Below are 20228 nucleotides of genomic sequence, written 5' to 3'. Positions count from 1 at the left end.
ATAAAGCTATCTGGATTTTTTAAAGATGAAGTCTTCATCTCATGCGTCATTGCTCACCAAGCTGCCTTTCTATTACACCAAATTTGGAAATATTCGGAACTGTTCCGACAGGGCAACAAATGGAGAAACCACAATCAAGCTGAAAATGTGTCTTTAGGGAGCAGAGAGATCATTGCATTTTGGCTCGGTTAAAAGTAGTAGCAAGACATTCCTCTCTTCTGCATTAAAAATAAAAAGGTTTCCTCTTCTGGTTCCAACTGAAAAGTATTGTTAAAGTTGTAGCAGTAGGTTAGTTGATGCATAAAATCTCATTTTTATGAACTGCATGCTTTTAAAAACTAGAACAGTCAACCATTTCCTTTAGGATTGTTACCATTTTAATCACTTTTATGCATCTGTCGATTGACTATACAGCAGCATACATACTATTGTCCACAACAATATTGGAAGGCCCGAGTCTTCTAGTTTCTGTAAATTAAATGTCAGGATTAAAAAAGTTTTAGTAGCCCTGAATATTCTTCAGGGGTTTACCTTTTTTTAAAAACTGAATTTGCATTTGCATGCCCTTCATATTTTACTTGACAAGGATTAAGGATAACTTAATCTCAATTTCACATAAAATATTTTAGAGCATGGAATAATTATTGTATTCATCATAAAAATGCCGTTAGAGTTTAAGATTTTATTAATTTATATGACCTTCTCAAGTCTAGAAATCACACTTTTAAAAAGTGTTTTCATGTATCCAGGGAACCCAGATTCTTCAAAGAAAATAAAACTGGGTAAATTAAAGGAGACATATCATGAAAATCTGACTTTTCCGTGATTAAGTGCTATAACCGGGTCCCAAGTGCATCTACCAACCCAGAAAACGTGAAAAGGGACGACCCAGTAACTTTCTCTATTATAATATTTATTACCACCCCTTAATCTCACGTTTCCACCCATGGCGCTGTCATTTAGTTTTTTGCAACCGACAACGGTGTACCAGTTCAAACGCCATGGCAAAAGTTAGAGCAAAGCATGCTAACTGTTCCGTCGTTGCCTCGCAGGCGAGGACAGAACACTATTTATAGTCCCAGCCTCAGAGGAGACAAGAGAGAAGTGGATTTATTGATTTATTTACTGTATATTATGCTGCTGCCACACAGATCTAATATAAACATGCAATTTCTTTTCCAGCTGTTTACCTTCACAGACATAACTGACTGTTTTTGTAACTTACTTGTGTTTTTTAAACATAAATGTGTGTGTATTTGACAGTTTAAGCGCAATAAGACATGAAAGAGTTTAGTACTCACATGCCATGTGACAGACACTTTCTGTGCGTGTGCTTCGGATGTGTGCTCTCCTATATCAGAAGTAGGGCTGTCAAAATGTCTGAAAAACCAAATTCAAATACTAATATTACAATTTAAAGGGCATCATTTCAGTTAGGGGGCAAAAAGCTTTTGGCTTCTCTCCTAAGGCCACAAGAGGGCGCATAGACCAAAATATTACTTTATTACTTAATTAAATCAAAGCAATAAATTAACATGACTATCTTTGACAAAAGTGCATAATGTTTAAAGTAATGTTTATAAAACAAGTATAATAACCTAAGTTGCTTAAACAATTAGAAACAAAACAGCATGTATGTATGCATAGTTTAATACAAAGGACCGAAAACCAATCAGAAAGAGTACCTTTTCATTTAAAAACATGAGATGAAGTGGGATGGGGAGAAACCCACCATAAAGTTTTGAGACATGTTTTAAAAAAGTTAAACTTACATTATTTTACATGGCTTTCTAAACAAGCAGCTCTTTTGTGCGAGACACAAGTGCAATGGTGATAGATGTCCCTATAGATCATGCAATACATGTGTGCTCTGTGTGAACGTCTAGGTTTCAGTTTTGCCGTAAACAAGATCTTCTCCACATTGATGTTCTTTTTCCACTAAATGTTGAATGAATGACCAGCGTTGCATTTAGTGGGTTCAGCTGGATAAGCTAACAAAAACATTAAAATGCAAGTCACTTACATCCTCATCGCATCTTGTGCGCCATTAATAAGGCTGCCTGACGCATTCAAATGTGGATTTTTATTTTAAATTCAACAAATATTTGAGTATCAAAAACATTTTTGACAGTCCTAATCAGAAGTTTAAACTAATATGGCTTTAAAATGCATGATTTCAGCAGTTTTTATCAGAGTATCTGATGTAGGAGCTGTAAAGACACAGCCCCGTTCTGGAAAAGGGGGCAGGGAGCACCAGCTCATTTGCATTTCAAGAGGCATGCACGAAAACAGTGTGTTTCTGCTTCTACTCAAAATAGAAATTTTCAAAATGATATAATAAATGATCTGTGGGGTATTTTGAGCTGAAACTTCACAGACACATTCTGGGGACACCTGAGACCCCTAGTGGGCCCTGACCCCCTGGTTAAGAACCAGTGCTGTAGACCATAAAGCTGGTAACATCGGAAGACATCTGGCAGTTATGATAAGTAAATAGATTTAGTGTCCTTTAGTTTCAGTTTGTACTTTGTATTTTGCAATCACAAAAACATCTACACATGCTGAACATATCAATGCTTCAATCAAGTGCTTATTTTTTATTTATTTGTTTAGTTCAGTGATCTTTCTGACAAATGAATTTTATGTTTTAAAGAGTATAACATGTCACACTGCAGGACGTCTACTTTCTAAAAGTATTTCATGTCAGCTACTCAATAACAGATTCCATTAGCTTCTGAATCGGCATGTTCAGAGCCAGCTGCACATGCTTTGATAATCCATGCCTCTAAATTGAGCACTAAGTATTTGAACTAGTCAGTCACAGTAATAGCTCAGGTAACTGGACAGTTAAGTATAAAGTTGCAGGCGTTTTGAACAAGAAATGTGTTTTGATCTGGGTAAATGTTGAAATGTATAGCATTTTCTGTTGTACTGTCTGCATCTAATCTTCTCACAGTGCGGTGAGGTTTTCCTATGAAAATGTTGTGTCATACTATGTGATACACTGTGAGTAAGCTGTGACTAATGTTTTTCTTTCCTGTTTTTACTTTTTTATAGCCCCTTCCATGGAACCAATACCTTACTACTTTCTCAAGTCAAGTGAGATGATAGAAGAGTATTAAATAAGACTGAAAAACATAACGTTACCTTTTCTCATAAGCTGAACATTGATTAACTACTCAAAGCACTTCTCCCATTCACGACCACTACTCTAAAAGTACAAATGGATAAGAAAAGGCAAAAGACAACACCTAGACAGGAGAAAGAAGAGCAAAATGAGAGGACAGAAGAAAGGAAGAGGATGAGAAAAACCAAAGGGGCTGAATCAGAAGCTTCCTCAAAGCCTGTTACCAGTGAAGTTAAACAGCAGCAGCAGCAGCAGCAGACTAGTCCGGGGGAGTTAACAGATACAAAGTCTGACCAGTCAGATGGAAATTTGAGAATGAAAATAGGGGTTGGAGCGAAACGGACAAAGAAGCCCCCAAAGAGCCTCGAGAACTTCATATGCAGGCCCACAATCAGAATCTCTCAGAGGCTTTCACATGGTGATTGTCATAGTTCATGTGGAGGTGAAGTCTCCAGTTCTGAAATCAGAGTGGCCAAGCAGTCACATCGTGAGATTCAGAAAAAAGAATGTGTTTCTCCAAAAGCATCCACGAGGCTAAGTGTCCCACCCCCTACTTCATCTAAAAAAAATGATTCTACACCAGCCTCCAAAAAGGTAAATCTTTTAAGTTTTTTTCTTTCTTTGTTTCTTTATATCTAGTTTAAAAATATAGTGGCAAAATGCTTTTTCTGTCTGTATCTTGCCATTTTTAGCCACCAGTGGTTTGACATTTTCTATCTATTTTTATATCCCTTAATTTTTATCATGCTTTCGCTGTCTTTTTTTGTTCACTCAGATCTTATCTACTCTTTGTTACTGTCATTTTCAATCTTTTGGTCTCCCTCTCCAATACACTGACAAATATGTAGTTGGAAGTCCTTCATCTGCACTCTGTTATTCAGTTTTGTTCTTATGACCAACAAACAGTTACTGGAAAGCCTAGAGCTAAATATATTCCTCCCATTTGTTTTATTTTTGCTCAAATGTCATATGCCATGTCCTTCAGTCTCATTCACAAAGAGGGTTCTAAAATCCTCTGATCATAGTACCATGGAGTGGTTAGACAAAAAGAGTAATTAGTAAAATAAAATAAAAACTGTATTTACAATGACTTGTGTTATTATAATGTGTTATTATAAAATGTCAGTGAAATTAAGTCAAAGCCTGTCAGGGCCATCGTCTGTCAGATTTTCTTAAATTTATAGCTACTCCAGACTGCCTTTGATTTAATTTCACCGGATATCTTTGAGTGACCTGAATGACTGAATATCTTCAAACATTTCCTGATGAATTCTGGTCAGCACATGTTCTCTCTTTCAACAGGCTCCATCAAAACACACAAGGAAGACTGACTCAAAGTCATTATTAACATCAGATGGACCTTCGTATGCAGTTCAACCACACACAGATAGCAAAGTACCACTTTCAGATAGGATAACCTCCTCTACATTGCTGAAGCAAACTTATTCACCTCCAGCTGCCCCTTCTCCACCTTCCTCATTACAACAGAACTCTAGTCAACAAGACAGCACCCAAGTTTTAAATGCTCAAAAAGACAAGGGAGAAGATCTCCCAGCTGGAGAAGCAATGACCTCCTCCCTCAGTTCACATAGTTCAAATGATACAACCTTGAATGCTCAAACATCTCAGCAGTTTTCTTCCAATGTTGAAAATGACAGTGAAAGCACACTGCTTCCAATATCATGTAGTGAGAATTTAGTAAAGCAAAGTCCCTGCCCTCCAAAGAAAAGTAGAATCAGGGAAAGTAATGTTGACAAGGTTTTAAATGCAGCAGAGAAAGAAGGTGGGGATTCTACATGTTCCAAAAACACAAGTAACACCATAACTAACAGTAGGAGTAAGGAAAATGGGTTATTGCATCAGCAAAGTCCCTCTATCAAGACTCCGTTGCTCCTTACTGCTTCAGATAAATCTGTCGAATCAGCAACTCCTGAAAACAGCACTTGCACGCCAGAGGTACAGGAGAGCAGAGGAAGGAATAAGAAATATAATGAAAGTGATGCCATGGATGACACCAGAAAGATGACTATGGAACCTGCCCAAATGGTTGCTGTCCAACCAAAAGATGGCAGCAGGGTGGGGCATATCATTGACAAGAATAAGAAAAGAGCTAGTTCATACCAGGATGAAGATGTGCAGTGTTCCTCTCAATCCCCTGGGAGTGCAGATTCTCAGTTCAACAGTTCCATTCCAAGTGATGAGCCACCTTTACATCCCAAACAAAACATCTTGTCACAGAAGAAACAAAAAGCTGTTCAGATGACTAAGATGGAAAATCTAGGCGAGAAGATGGATCTGGCGAAGACCGCAAATGTTAGTTGCACTGCCAGTAAAAAGATACCACGAAAATCAAATCTTAAAAAAATTCCTTCCATTAAGTCATCAAAGGCATTGTCATCAAAGCAGGGTAAATCAAGACAAGTTGGACAACCTCTTAAATCTAAACAACTGCAAAATCCATCACCCAGGTCAGAAACCTTTTCCTTTGAGCCCCCTCCTAAGAAAAGGGGTCGTCCAAAAGTGACCAGGTTGGAAGAGACTCCTCAGGAAAGTACATGTAAGTCTCAAACATCCTCTACTAAATTCCCCATAATTGAACATGCGAATGTCCCTGATCCAGAGAATGGCCTGAAACTCCCCAAGCCATCTCTCAAAACACTAGTTCATCCCAAATGTCCCTCGTCTGCCCAGAAAAAGAGATCTAAGTCATCAGACTCAGCATCTGGGAAGAAAGTTGCGAAAGGAAAACTCAAATCCTCCTTGTCTAAAGCTAGAGATGCTCAGATCAGCCGCAAACGAAACAGGTTGATAATGAAGACAATTATCACAAATATCAATAAGATGAGAGTGAAGAAGAAGGATAAAGTACTGACACAGTTTCTCTCAGGGCAGAGCCAAAGTTACAAATCTGATTTTGCTCAGAAAGACAAAGAAGGTGATGCTGACTGTTCAGCTTCAGATGGAGCACGCTCTTTATCCTCACTTGTTAACTCTTTTGGGGGAAAACTCGGTCCTCAAATTAATATCAGCAAACGTGGGACTATTTACATAGGAAAGAGAAGAGGTCGTAAACCTAAAACTCAAAAAGAAACTCCTGGTCAAGAATCTGAACAAGTTCTGGGTCAGAAGTCCCAGCAAGTCTTGACAGAGTCTTCTAATCAGCTAAACTCTTGGTCCACCTCTGGTGAACCTAGCCATTCGTTTGATGGCCAGTCTCCTTTATGCAGCTCTACCTATTCATTTAAGCATCTTGAGTCCCCTTCGCCCACACTTACTTCTTTCCGTAGAAAGCTTCATCTTGGCAGCCGAGAATATGATCAACATTCTGCTCCAAAGGTTACCAGTTCCCAAAAGGTTAAACCAGTGCAGGAAGAGAAATCGAAACCTCCTTCCTCCTCACAGTCTGCACCGTGCCATTCAGACACATCCCAGTTAGGCTCTGTAAGGATTCAAGACCGCAGATCTACACACATTGGACGGTCCGTCTTGATGGAGCAAGATAGACTCAAATACAAGTGCCATAGAAAAGGTCATAATTGCTTTAGCCATGATAAGATCAGGAGACATAAACACAAATGTAAGAAAAAGTATCTTCAACTCAGGGCCAAAAGACAAGACCCAGCCTTTCTGGCAGAGATTGAGGAATTAGTGGTCAGACTTAGTGAGATTCGTATTGTACATCACATCTCATCACGAGGTTGTGGGGATGAAGCAAAATCCGGAAGGAAGAGTGGGAAAGGAAAAGCTCATCCTCACGTTCTTCAATGTCTACCACAAAACCTTCATCATCCAACTATGTTTCAAATCAACTTCAGTGGTTACTACTCCCCTCAGTCAGATTTTTCTCGTGACTCTCTGCATTACGTCGGAATGGCAGATTTTAAGAGGAACAATGGGTGTCCCTCGCAACCAAGTGAACATATTGTCACACATTGCCCAGTAGTGCACAAACTTGGCTTCCCACTATCAGGAGGCGGTTGTTACCACCCGCCATACAAAATGCCACTCTCTACCACTTCATTTGGTTTTGGTCTTTATAGAGGATACCCTCCATCTGCAACGATATACCCTTCGTCACCCTTTTTACCCTCTTATGTGCACCCCTACACCAAAAATCCCATTTTAAGCCCATCGAAGTTCCATAAAAGGAAGCACAAGTTTCTGAGACGTGACTCTCCACTTTGTGGTGGAAAGCCACAGGGGACGTACGCTAATGTAACATCTCATTCCCCCAGTGACTGGTTCAGTCGAAATAGCTGGCAAAGAGAAGACAACAGAGAGCAAGCTAGAGATAAAAGGTTTGTGGATGATAGGGTTAGGGAAAGAGAAGGAACAGAGGGTTTACTAGGACAAAGCAAGCTCAGAAAAGACCATTTCAGAAGGGGTCCGCCCTCAAATTCCCCATGCTCTTCATCAACAACTTCAAAACAAGCAGAGAAACACAAAAGTTCACCACTTTCATATATAGGACCTGCACATCTGAGACCGGTATCGAAAGTTAGGTGGGCAGAGCATCAGCAGCCATGGAGGTGGAGAGAGAGCACTCAGGTAGAGCCGGGGAACAGGGTTTTAAACCAAGAAGCTGGGTCAGGGTACCAGGAGGATGATGATGAAGGTGATGAAGACCTACCATCACCCCCCCTAGCAGAGAGAGCCATCCACCATCACTCTTTCCTAAGGAACCCCAACCTTGCTAGCAGTACGTACAGTCGAATGACAGCTCAAAGAAGTATGGGTGAAGTTCAGCCTGCTTCAAGGAACATAATGAGACCTGGAAGCTCAGCTGGAAGCATAAGAACATCAGGTGAGATGGCATGAGATTGTTTTTTGTTTGCATGTAACAAGGTGGCATTCTACAGAACATCTTATTTTTTTAAGGGTATAGTCTAAAAAAAATGTCAATGCTTGGCATTGAAAAGTTCAGTCGTAACATTCAGTATCCGTTTGTTCCCATTAACTAGGTGAGAAAATGCTTGGAATGCTTGTAGAAATAATCACAGACTTTGAAGAGAGAAATAAGACTATTTTATTACAGGATTGAGACTCTATGGTCTTATTTATCTCCCACTGTTTTACTAGTTAGGTATCAAAACGGAGCTTGATTTTGCTCTGCATGTAATTGGCTACACAGATTTTCCTTGGCAGGGAATCTGTTTAGAAGTCCACTGAGAGGTATACAGTCTCTCTTGTGCGTAAATATTGTTACGCATTAGCTGTACACATTATGTGGTATTCTGGCATTGATACTTGATTTGTTATGTACTCTTAGATGGAGTAATTTGTGAGGGAACCGCACAACCTGTCTATGTTTTTAATGTCTGTATGTATGTTATCTCATACTATCATGTGACTGTGGCTCACAGTCCACAGTTGCACCAGTGGAAAATGTGATTTATTGCCAAGTTGAGTAGAATTTGATATTTGTTTATACCACAGATATTTATATTTAGGCTCTCTGAAATGAAACCAAGGGTGAATCAAAGCTTAAGTCTTTTCCTCTGCAAATACACACCTTTAGAATCAAAAGAAGTGCATATTTGGCTAATTAGGTTTGCTGAAAACATATGGTAAGAAATAAACACCAGCATGTGGAGAACTTCTCACAGCAGGAAGACAGGGACATTTGCTGTGGCGTAGTGTGTGCTGTCTGCTTGTCTTTGCACATGCAGCTTTTATTGTTTATTAAGTATACCTGCTCATCAGGGGCGTTTTCTCAGAGGAAGAGGCAGACACCAAAAAATTGTAAAAGAAAGTAGCATTCGTTTTTCTAAAGCAACACTTTTATCTTATCTGACAAAAACACATACATAATCATGTATGCGTGACATAGGCGGAAGTACAGACCTAGTGTTTACAAAGCAAACGTGCAAAGAAAGTCGAAACTCCTTTTACAAAATAAGATATAACAATGATGTCGGATTATTTTGAAGTTGGAGGAGAAAATGAGATGGACTTTTTGCCCTACACAACCTTTTTGAACCAAAGAACACAGACAAAGAACTAACCACATGTGACTTTTCTAATGTAATCACGTGTGTGAAGACACATTGCAGAGCTAGTCTAAAAGGATTTGTGGTTGAAGAGTATATATATGATTATTTTTTTAAGAAAACAACAGATTGTCTCGTTAGATAAGACTCTTATTCCTCAGCTGGGATTGTGTAGATCACTTTGAAGCTGCATTGAAACTGCAATTTGAATTAGAACCATAAAAGTCCAGTTTATGGAGAAAAATCCTGGGATGATTTCTTAAAAATGCGTAATTTCTTTGCAGCTGAAAAAAAAAAATACATTAACATATTTAATGACATGGGGGTAAGTAAATTATCGTGAAAATTTTTATTTCAGAAGTGAACTAATCCTTTCATGTCGCTGTGATTGACTGATAGGCTTGTCAATTAGATGATTCCTACTTATCATTATCATGACTATGATTAGCTAAACTGGACTCAATGAGTCAAACTAATGCAAATCGATGAGCTAATTACAAAGTTAAAAGCTCATTTACTTGGACATCTCCACTTTCGGTTCCATCCGAATTGAAGTTAACTTGAAATGATGATCTGTCAGTAACAAGTATTATGTTACTAGTTGCTTGTTAATAATCCCTAAGTGCATATGCTTCTTAAACAGAAACCATCAATAAAAAAAAAATCTGGAACATGAATTTACATAGTAGTAGAAGCCCAAACCCAGAGAGGGGGTTTCTGTCTCATTTCAGACGTCCATGCCATTTCTCAAAAATAAAAGATTTGTTTTTCCTAATTTCCTTAAGGGAATACCAGTTCTTGCAAGGAAGTAAAAGAATAGTTTTAAAGAATTAGTTCACTCCTAAATTAAAATTTCCAGATAATTTACTCATCCCCATGTCTTCCAAGATGTTCATGTCTTTCTTTCTTCAGTCGAAAAGAAAGTAAGGTTTTTGAGGAAAACATTCCAAGATTTTTCTCCATATAGTGGACTTCAGTGGTGGCCAATAGTTTGAAGGTCCAAACTGCAGTTTCAGTGCCACTTCAAAAGGCTTTACATGAATCAAACCGAGGAATAAGAGTCTTATCTAGTAAAGCCCAATGGACCGAGCCGCGCGACCGACTCGACAACGCAGGGAAGATGTGTTTGCTAGCGCCACCCAATGGGCAGCGCGGCGCTGACAAACACCAGAAGTGGGGCAGGACTTGCTGGTTTAATTGTAATCTCAAACGCCATTGGTTACTTACTCTATTTTGGAAGTCAGTCAAGTTAATAAGCTTAATGTTGCATGAAAAATTAAAATGTAACCTTTAACCATTCCAGTAACCGTAGAACAGTGCCATTACAACCTAAAAAGAGGGTTTATGTCCTGGTTTTATGGGTTATTAGTTATTATAGAAATTAATACAATATTAAATAATTATATTAACAATATGCGATGCTGTCCACGCTAGTCTATGCGCGATGTAGACAGCATTCAAAATAAGTTAATAATAAATATTACATAAAGTACATTAAATAAAATAAGCCTACAATAAACATTTTATGCACCCCACAGTCTTGTAAGTCCATTAACTGACCCTCTTTTTCTGTAATATTTGTATCATTCGTTTATATTCGTTATTTTTCCCTTCATTTCAATCTCCTTACTTAAAGTTTGAATGTAAATGATACTGTAAATGATCGACATGCCTATAAAGCTTTGATTATGCTATATGACTGGGATTTTTTACTGGAATTCAGTTTAAAGATTGAATTTAACATATATTTTATTTTGTTTCATCTAATTAATAGACTAGCCTATATATATATAGTATTTCATTGACGAGTGAATTATTCACGTAATTTCATTTGTAAATAATTTTATCATCACAGTACATCAAATAAAATAGGCCTACAAGACATTTTTTATCCATCGTTCTATTAACTGATAGTTTTTTCCATATTATTATTATTATTTATGTATATATTATATATTTATTAGTATTTATGCCCGCGTGTGACGATAAATAAACTGTTTTCATTTACAAATGAAACTACATGAATGATTCATTCCTCAGTGAAACACAAGTATTTAAATAGGCTAGTCTATTAATTAGACAAAACAAAATAAAATATATGTTAAATTCAACCTTTAAACTGCATTCCAGTAAAAATCACAGTCATATGTCGAGCATTTACAGTATCATTTACATGTAGAACGTTAAGTAAAGAGATCGAAATGAAGGGGGAAAGGACTATAAACGAAAATAAAAATATAACCAATAATAATAGGCTAATAATAATAATAATACGGAAAAAAGACGATCAGTTAATAGAAGGATGGATAAAAATGTCTTGTGTAGGCCTATTTTATTTGATATAATTTAGGTAATATTTATTAATGATAAACTTCTTCGAATGCTGTCTACATCGGGCACAGACAGCATTCACATAGACAGCATCCCCTGTTGTTATTATAATTATTTAATATTGTATTAATTTCTTTAATAACTAATTACCCATAAACCCAGGACATAAACCCTCTTTTTAGGTTGTAATTACACTTTTCTACGGTTATTGGAATGGTTAAAGGTTATATTTAAATTTTTCATGCAACATTAAGCGTATTAACTTGACTGACTTCCGGAATAGAGGAGGTAACCAATGGCGTTTCAGATTGCAATTGACCTTATGCACGGAATACTTCCTTGTTTACTCAAGCCAGCTCAGTCATTTCCGGTCAACTGTAGTGTGCCGTAATATGAGCGTACTTTGTTCGTTTTCTCTACATAATACATTCACAATGGAAGAAAAGTGTTGTTTATCTAAGAGGACCAAACGTCCATATATACCGTTTCAAGAATGACAAATGCCAGTTTAAAAAAATTCGCGAGTAAATCAGCTAAATATGCGCTATGAGTCATTGCTAGTAATAACCGGACAAACATCTGACAAGCTGATGTAAAAAAAAAGAGCTTAAATGATTCAGATTAAATACAGAGTAACAAAACTACAACAGTAACAGCAGTGTTGGTTAAATGTAGGCTATTTAATAGATTTTACAGTTCAAGATAAAACTTAAAAGATAAAAAGATTAAATTTTTAAAAGATTAAATTTTATAAAGTATTTCAAATTCCTATCGATTCATATTGAGTGCATTATTTAATTATTATCCCATAAATATTTAACATATTTGTAGTTAACTATATTAGTATTTCAATAATTCCCCCTTATAGGCTGTTTGTGTGTGAGCTTAATGACTTTCTGCACTTGCTATACTATATACTTAAGGGCGGTAAAAGTACTACAATTTATTATACTAGTAATTTTATAATAAATCGAAAAGCAAGACGTCTTGAAAACAGAGGGAGTTTGAAAGGCAGTAATAATAAATAATCCTCTGCTGTCATCTATTGGTTATAAGCGGTAATTCCACATTATTTTAGCCAAAAAAGACGTTTTCCGTGAAAAGTCATTTTTTTCCGACGCCGTTTTTATGAAGTGAGTCCTTGAAGTACATTTTATTTCACAGCTGTAGAGTTAGAAAATAATAAAGGCTTTAAAATATTGCAAGATTTTAAAAATGTGTTCATGACTATGAAGGCAAGTTAGTGATTATCAAAAATATGATTTAGATGTCCTTGAAGAGAAATATCGCTAGCTAGCTAACGTTAGCATAAACACATTATGATGGTGTTTAGCTGTCAGCATTTAAATGTACAACTATGCAGATACGGAGAGTACGGGATTACCAGGCTCTGAATTTAAATTATTTAGCTATTTAAATTATGTTGTTAAATAATATGAAACTGAATGTTCATGCCGTTAACATTGTTTATAATGTTGCAATTATATTTTTTCTCAGTTTCTAATAAGAACCAGGCAGTAGATGAGTCTCAATAGTGTCCACCTAATATATAGCACATATAAAATGAGCTTCAGCGGAAGTTTATGAGCTGGCTTATCTTTATGCGGAAGTTCTAAAGAACGCTCCGTGCATAAGGTCAATTAAACCAGCAAGTCCCGCCCCACTTCTGGTGTTTGTCAGCGCCGCGCTGCCCATTGGGTGGCGCTAGCAAACACGTCTTCCCTGCGCTGTCGAGACGGCCGCGCAGATGACTTGTCAGCGCGGCGCGAGCACTTTAATACCGCCCTGTTTCGTCCTACTTTTGGGTTGTTTGGCTTCCCATAACTTTTCCCTCGCTGATGTGAAAGGCAAAAATGTTTATGTAACGTACAACTTATGCCCAGGAAAAAAGAGTCTGTCTGCGTCGGTGACAAGTAATTCTAATCTACTGAAGCACCTCACATTGTCACATGCCGCCACAAAATTAGTGGCTAGAACGCAGGTGATAGCGATATTTAAAGTTCTAAACCATCTATTGTGCTTTATTGTTCCACTATAGTAATGATAATATTTATAATATGTTGAATTTGATAGTTGTCTCTCACGTTGTCCCACAACAACATTAAAATAGTGTAGATTAGTGTACAATGTTTTATATTTATTTTATAGTTATATTAAATTAGATTTTTTTAAAGTAACGCAATAGTTACTTTGCCTGGTAATTAGTTACTTTTTATAATGATGTAACTCAGTTGCTTACTCAGTTACTATTTGTGAGAAGTAACTAGTAACTATAACTAATTACTTTTTTAAAGGTACGTGCCCAACACTGTTAAACACTGGGTTGATACTTCCACCTACATCGTGGATGCAGATCTAGTGTAAGATGAGCAGCTGTAGTTAAAGTATTAAATTTTTCTTTTCTTTTTTAGAAAATGACCAATCATTTCACTAGATAACACCCTTATTCCTTGGCTGTAGAGCTCTTCAAAGCTGTATTGAAACTGCAGTTTGGACCTTTAACCCGCTGATAACTATTGAAGTTTACTACATGAAGAAATCCTGAAATGTTTCCCCCAAAACCATAATTTATTTTCAGCTGAAGAAAGAAACACATGAACATCTTGGATGACATGGGTGTTAGTAAATTATCAGGAAATTTTAATTCTGGAGTGAACTAATTCTTTAACATTTCCATAAACATGATCTTAGATTTTAGGTTTAGGTAATGAAATGCCTCATTAGACCTACTTTGCTGTTGTTTAATCTTACTCACTAGTCTAGGACACAAAATCAACACATAGTCACTTTGTGTATATAAATGCCTAAACCAAGGTACTTAAAGGGATTTTCATGGTCTGTATCCCCGAGCAGTTGTTCACACTGGTTCTTTTTCTGTCATGCTGACTCTGTATTTTCAGTGGGCATGGATTCAGATAGGGTATCAAAATTGCTTTTACATTTCAGCGAGGTATGAAAGTGCTTATTTATAAGTAAACACCAGCTTTAATCTTAGTACTTGACATTTGAGTATTTCTGTAAAAGGGAACCACCCAGATTTCTGCTATACATTTAACCATTATGAATTATATGCTTATTCTGTCATGTTCCTGCCAAAGAATTTCCATTTAAGACTCTGCCATAGACCTACTGTCAGCCTGTGGCCAAAACAGTCTGTTTGATTTGGAAAGGGTGAATGAGAAAAAGCAGGCATTCAGCAGCGGTAAGGAAATGTGGCAATGCTAGTGGAAAGGACGAAATCTGAGCATGGAAATCTACAAGTGAAATGTGAAAAATGATTGACAGAAAGAATAGGGGAAAGGAAGGAATGTTTTTGTAAGCGAAAGGGAATATATGGCAATAACACGTTTTGTAATCAGAGCCAGATGTGCTCTAAAAATGCCACTCTTGTGTATTTACTCTGCCTAAAAATGTTATTAAATCTGAGTGTATCTGATATATCAGACGTTAATGTCTCCTCACACTTTCATTCGGAGCTGATGGACATTTTTTGTAGTCTAGGTTTGGCTGTCATCCAAGGACCAGAAATAGCTCCTTTGTAGATGCTTCAGGCTACAACTAGGCCATTTTCTTTCTTTTCTTTCTCCCTCTCTTATCTTTTTGTGACTTTCTTTCTTCCTTCCTTTCTGTTTCTCAGAGAGTTTTGAGAGGGATAACGGGAATGTGATGTTAATCGTATTATACAGCCTTTATTCCCACTGTCTGTCCTTATATACTGTCAAATGAGTAATTTTATCACTCTAGTAAAGTCTGCTCAAGCACGCACCCTGTCTTCATCTCACGATCGCTGTGCTGGGGACCCGGGCTTTGGCTCGCTGTGGAATGCACTCCATTGGAGCTCTGTGAAATTGATTTAGTGTTGTATCTAAACTAGCAGTACTGGTGGAATTTGCAGTAAAAGAATGGATACTGGCAATATAATTCCCACGGTCAGGATTACAGTAGTTACTTCTCAAAAAGTCTCACAGCCAGGTTCCCCATGTTTTAGTATTGGTTTGGTTAGAAAGATGCTTCATGATGATGACTTTAAGTTTTTCTCTTGTTCCGAAACAGGAAAGAAACTTTCCTTCCTTTCATTCCATCACTGTAATTGTCATTTGTACCAACAGTAATTGCAATCATTGTGGTATAATTGTAATTACAGTTCCTGTGTAGGCTGTGTTAAGACGCTGTCCAAGGTTGTTCAAACTTTGTTGCTTGGTATCGCAATGGAAATATCATTTTGCAGTGGGGATGTGGGCGAAATCTGAACTTGATTGAACACTGCAGGGTGAATGAACTAAATTAGCAGCTCCCAAACTGTGGCTATGCCCTATATACACCAAAACCCAGGACAGAAACACAATTAAAAAACACATTCAAGGCCCAGAAAGGTAGTAAGGACATCATTAAAGTGGTCATATGAACATTATTTTGTGTATTTGGTGTAATGCAATGTATTTACGCGATTTATTTTCCACATACCGTACATTATTGTTGCTCCTCTCTGCCCCGCCTTTCTAAAACACATTGATTTCTAGTAAGCTCTTCTTTCTGAAAAGTACGGTGTGCTCTGATTGGCCAGCTATCCAGTATGTTGTGATTAGCCGAATACCTAAAGCATGTGATGGAAATGTTACACCCCTTGCCACATTTTAACGCTATGTCCCGGCGAGACAAAGACAATAAAACCCATTATAAACGAGGCATTTGTTGCATCCAGTGGGGACATAATTACTGATTGTAATGACTTATACTGCCTTTTTACGTGTTGGGATGATACTATGTAAACATAAAAGCATGTCTGCATTTGTGATCGTAGAAACGACAAACAACAAGCTCTACTCTACACTGCTTAAAACGTACATTTTAATAGCCAGTAGTAAATTCTTTAAATATGAAAATGTACTTACAGGCTGTGAGTCAGAAACGACTGTCCTTGCAAAGTTGGAAGGACAGCAAACTCTCCTAGGTTCAGGAAACAGTCTTCTGTAAAATGCGGTGCACACACTTGAATATTTGGGTACAATTTGAATATTTGAGTACAACTTAACCACTAATTTGATTGCTTTTGCAATAAGACACACAGCGTCTTCATGACATGGTGGCAGCTGCAACAATACTACAGCTAGAATAAAATAGTAAGATTATTAATCTTTGCGACTTTACGGATCTTATATATGCACAATAAGCTTGTAACACTCCAAAGACAAACGAAAACATGAAATCACATCAAATGTTGTCTTTTAAAATAGTCCATGTGACATCAGTGTTTGAACCGCAATTTTATGAAGCTACAAGAATACTTTCTGTGCACAAACAAACAAAAATAACGACTTTATTCAACAATTTATCCTGTGTGAGTCTTTGACGTGTGTTCATGAGAGTACCACGACACATGCATGTGGTGCTGCTGATGCAGGAGCCAGCATTCTGACGTAGAACCTGGATACGCTGCACCTTGTTTAGAAGCAGAAGAAGACACACGGTTTACTTAAAACAGTCTTTACAGTCTCTGTCTGAAGATATCGACAGAGAGGATGACTTGCAATTTTTTTGCCCAGCTTTACTTATTGGATCTAGAATATACAGATGATGAATTAAGATAGATGAATGTTGTATATCAGAACACCGGCTCATGAGTCGTACCCTCGTAAACACATGGCAAAGACTGACACAGATGAAAAAAGTTATTTTTGTTTTCTTTGTGCACAAAAAGTATTCTCGTAGCTTCCCAAAATTAGGGTTGAGCCACTGATGTCACATGGACTATTTTTACGATTTCCTCACTACCTTTCTGAGCCTTGATCTTGTCAGTTGTGCTGCTGTCTATAGAGGTTCAGAAAGCTCTCAGATTTCAAAAATATTGAAGATCTTACAGGTTTGGAATGACATGAGGGTGAGTAATTAATGATAGAATTTTTATTTTTGGGCGAACTATTTTGGGTGTTATTTTTGGTTGGCATGGAAGCAAATACAGTTATTATCATATTTAGGGCTGCCCCCTAATAGTCAACGAGAAGAGGCTGGGTCGACCAAAATTGTATTAGTGGCTTAGTCGAAGACAAAAATATATGCTCACCTATCATTCATCGACCTAAAATATGGCTTTTCATCTGAAAAATGTATGTAGTAGCAACTTTACATTGCTGGTCAATTTAATTTTAACCTAGAAAAATGAGCGCAATTCAAGTATTTTTATTGCAGAGTGTGGAAGTTGAACAGTAGCACACTCACTGAATGACAGACTTTGGTCATACAGATAAAAGTAATACATCTTTCGAATTTGTAAAGACTCTCTTCATTTATTTATTTATGCACGGTCACTTTTTTCTATGTAAATAGTGCTCATTGTAGGTGTTGTTTTAAAGAACCGATACAGGAATTTGAATCCTAGTAGAGAAGTGATGTTGTACAGTCCCTGTAAAATTGACCAGATTGTAGTAGCTGCATCTGTCACATCTTCGCTGACCCAAAGTCCTAGGGAATTGCATCATGGAAGTTACTTTCAGAACAGAATCATTTGGGTATTACCTGATTTACATAATTCCTTTGGTGAAGCTGGCCCTAAAACAACACAGACAGTGTGTGCAAATTAAAGACGCCATCAGTGGGTGCAGTTCATCCTTAGTAAATTTCCCCTACGTGATCACTCATATCTTTACTTTTCTGTTTCAGAGAGCTTCCAGTCTGGCGGTTCACTCTTCTCTGAGCACTTCTCTGCAAGTCCCTCTCTTAATGAAGGCCAAGAGAGGGAAAGAAGAGAGAAAAGACCCAACATCAGCAGAACACACTTTCAGACCAACGATATCAGGTCTTTTTCCTCTTGTACGGCCACCAAACTCAGCCTTTCCAATTTGAAAAATACAACGACGAACAAAAGCAAACTAAAACATGTTAAAAAGCCTCTCAAGAAAAAGAATCCCAAAGGTCAAGAGGTCACAGCAAGTGAGGTGAAAAGAAGAGGACGAGGCCGACCAAGAAAAAACCCTGCACCGTGCTTTTCTCCACCTTTGCCTGCCACACCTTTACATCATGAAGCCACAGAATGTCTTGCAAAACGTAAAAAAGGTGAAAGAGATGACTACACAGTACTCACTGCAGTTGAATCTATGGCTCAACATGAGAAAAGGAAAAGAAAGAAAAAAAGAGATGAAATTAGAAGCAATGATGGGCAGGTAGATGAAGGAAAAGATGCAACTCTGAGCCAAGAGCCCCCGCAATCACACATCGACACATCCTCACCTTTTCAGCATCCATCGCTGCCTGTAAACAGCCAATCAGAGAAGAGGTCTGATGTGGCATCTGAGAAGAAATACGAGTGGGCGGGGCTTTACTCGGATGTGTATAAAAGCGAGAGGTGAGTGAGCACTTAACATATTTATAAACAAGCATTAAGAATATTTGTTTAAATGCAGCCTTTATTTATAGAGCACTCGACAAAGAGCTTGACGAATCCGCTGTCTGTTTGTTTACTCTGCACAGCCCCACAAGCCTGTCGTCTCCAGTACACACAGACTGCCTTGACTATGATCCCGAGGAACATGAGCACGGCCTACTTCCTGCACCTTTACACGTAGGTGAGTTTGTGTATGTGTGTGTGTTTATTGGGGTCATTTGGAAGTCACTATAGAAGTTGAACTGAAAGGGGAACAAAGTATCAGTGTCAGTCAATAATAAGCTGGGATTAAGTCCAAACTTGATTGTTTTTTTTATATTGATTGAAAAAATCTAGAGCTTTGGAAAACGTATGATGCCATGGCATGGCAATGACTTTGCTAATGAATAATACTGTAAGTAATATTAATTAAAAAATAATCAATAAACAACAATCATTTTATATTAATTGAGCTGACATTTCTAGATAATCTTATATTAGTAATGACTCAAGCCTTCATCATAGTATGATGAAACTCATTATGATTAAAAATACAAAAATGGAAATTATCAAAATATTAATGATTAATATTATCAGTTTTAAATATATGGTAATAAAAGGAAATGTTACTTTAGCATTAAATCAGTATAATAAAATGATTTCTGAAGGATCATGTGACACTAGAGTAATGGCTGCTTAAAATTCAACTTTACCATCACTGGAATTAATTACTAAATTTTAAAATACACTTCCAGTCAAAAGTTTTTGAACAGTAAGATTTTTAACGTTTTTTCCAAAGTCTCTTTGGCTCACCAAGTCTACATTTATTTCATCTAAAGTATAAAGTATAAAGTATAAAATATTTTTTAAAAATACTATTTAGAAAAACTATTCTATTTCAGTATATTTTAAAATGTAATTTATTCCTGTGATTTCAAAGCTGATTTTTTGCATCATTACTCCAGTCACATGATCCTTTAGAGATCATACTGATATTCTGGTTTGCTGCTCAAAAAAACATGTATTATTATTATTATTATTATGTTGAAAACAGTAGAATTTATTCAGGTTTCTTTTATGAATTGAAAGTTCAGAAGAACAGCATTTCTGAAATAGAAATCTTTTGTAATATTATACATTTCTGTATCATCACTTTTGATCAATTTAAAGCATCCTTGCTAAATAAACGTATTCATTTCTCCTTTTTTTTTCCCCAAAAAATATATATATATAAAAAAAAAATATATATATATATATATATATATATATATATATATATATATTACTGACTACTGAAGCTTCTGAATGGTATAGTGGTGAGATGCTTTTACTAGATAAGCAAAATGACGTAAGACATTTAGTCTTGTTTCCAGGGGGAAAAACTAAATTAAGTAAATTTTTCTTAAAACAAGTAAAATTATCT

The 20228-nt window shown here is 36.9% G+C and overlaps 1 protein-coding gene across 5 annotated transcripts in view; it reads left to right on the top strand.

The window, feature by feature from the left end:
- The window catches only part of LOC141342257 (histone-lysine N-methyltransferase ASH1L-like), a 35177-nt gene that overhangs the window by 2770 nt on the left and 12179 nt on the right, over window positions 1-20228 (top strand). For 4 of the 5 annotated variants that reach the window (XM_073846666.1, XM_073846667.1, XM_073846668.1 and 1 more), the window contains exons 2-5: window positions 3058-3721; window positions 4430-7931; window positions 18106-18787; window positions 18913-19007. In XM_073846666.1, the coding sequence (XP_073702767.1) occupies window positions 3224-3721; window positions 4430-7931; window positions 18106-18787; window positions 18913-19007 (4777 nt within the window). In that variant the 5' untranslated portion in view covers window positions 3058-3223. The remainder of the gene's footprint in view (window positions 1-3057; window positions 3722-4429; window positions 7932-18105; window positions 18788-18912; window positions 19008-20228) is intronic. The other variant, XM_073846671.1, reaches the window with a different exon arrangement.

Source organism: Garra rufa, chromosome 9 (genome assembly GCF_049309525.1).
Source record: "Garra rufa chromosome 9, GarRuf1.0, whole genome shotgun sequence".
NCBI classification, from domain to species: Eukaryota; Metazoa; Chordata; class Actinopteri; order Cypriniformes; family Cyprinidae; genus Garra; species Garra rufa.
Note: the sequence above shows the minus strand (reverse complement) of the source record. Positions and strands in the feature narration are given on the sequence as shown.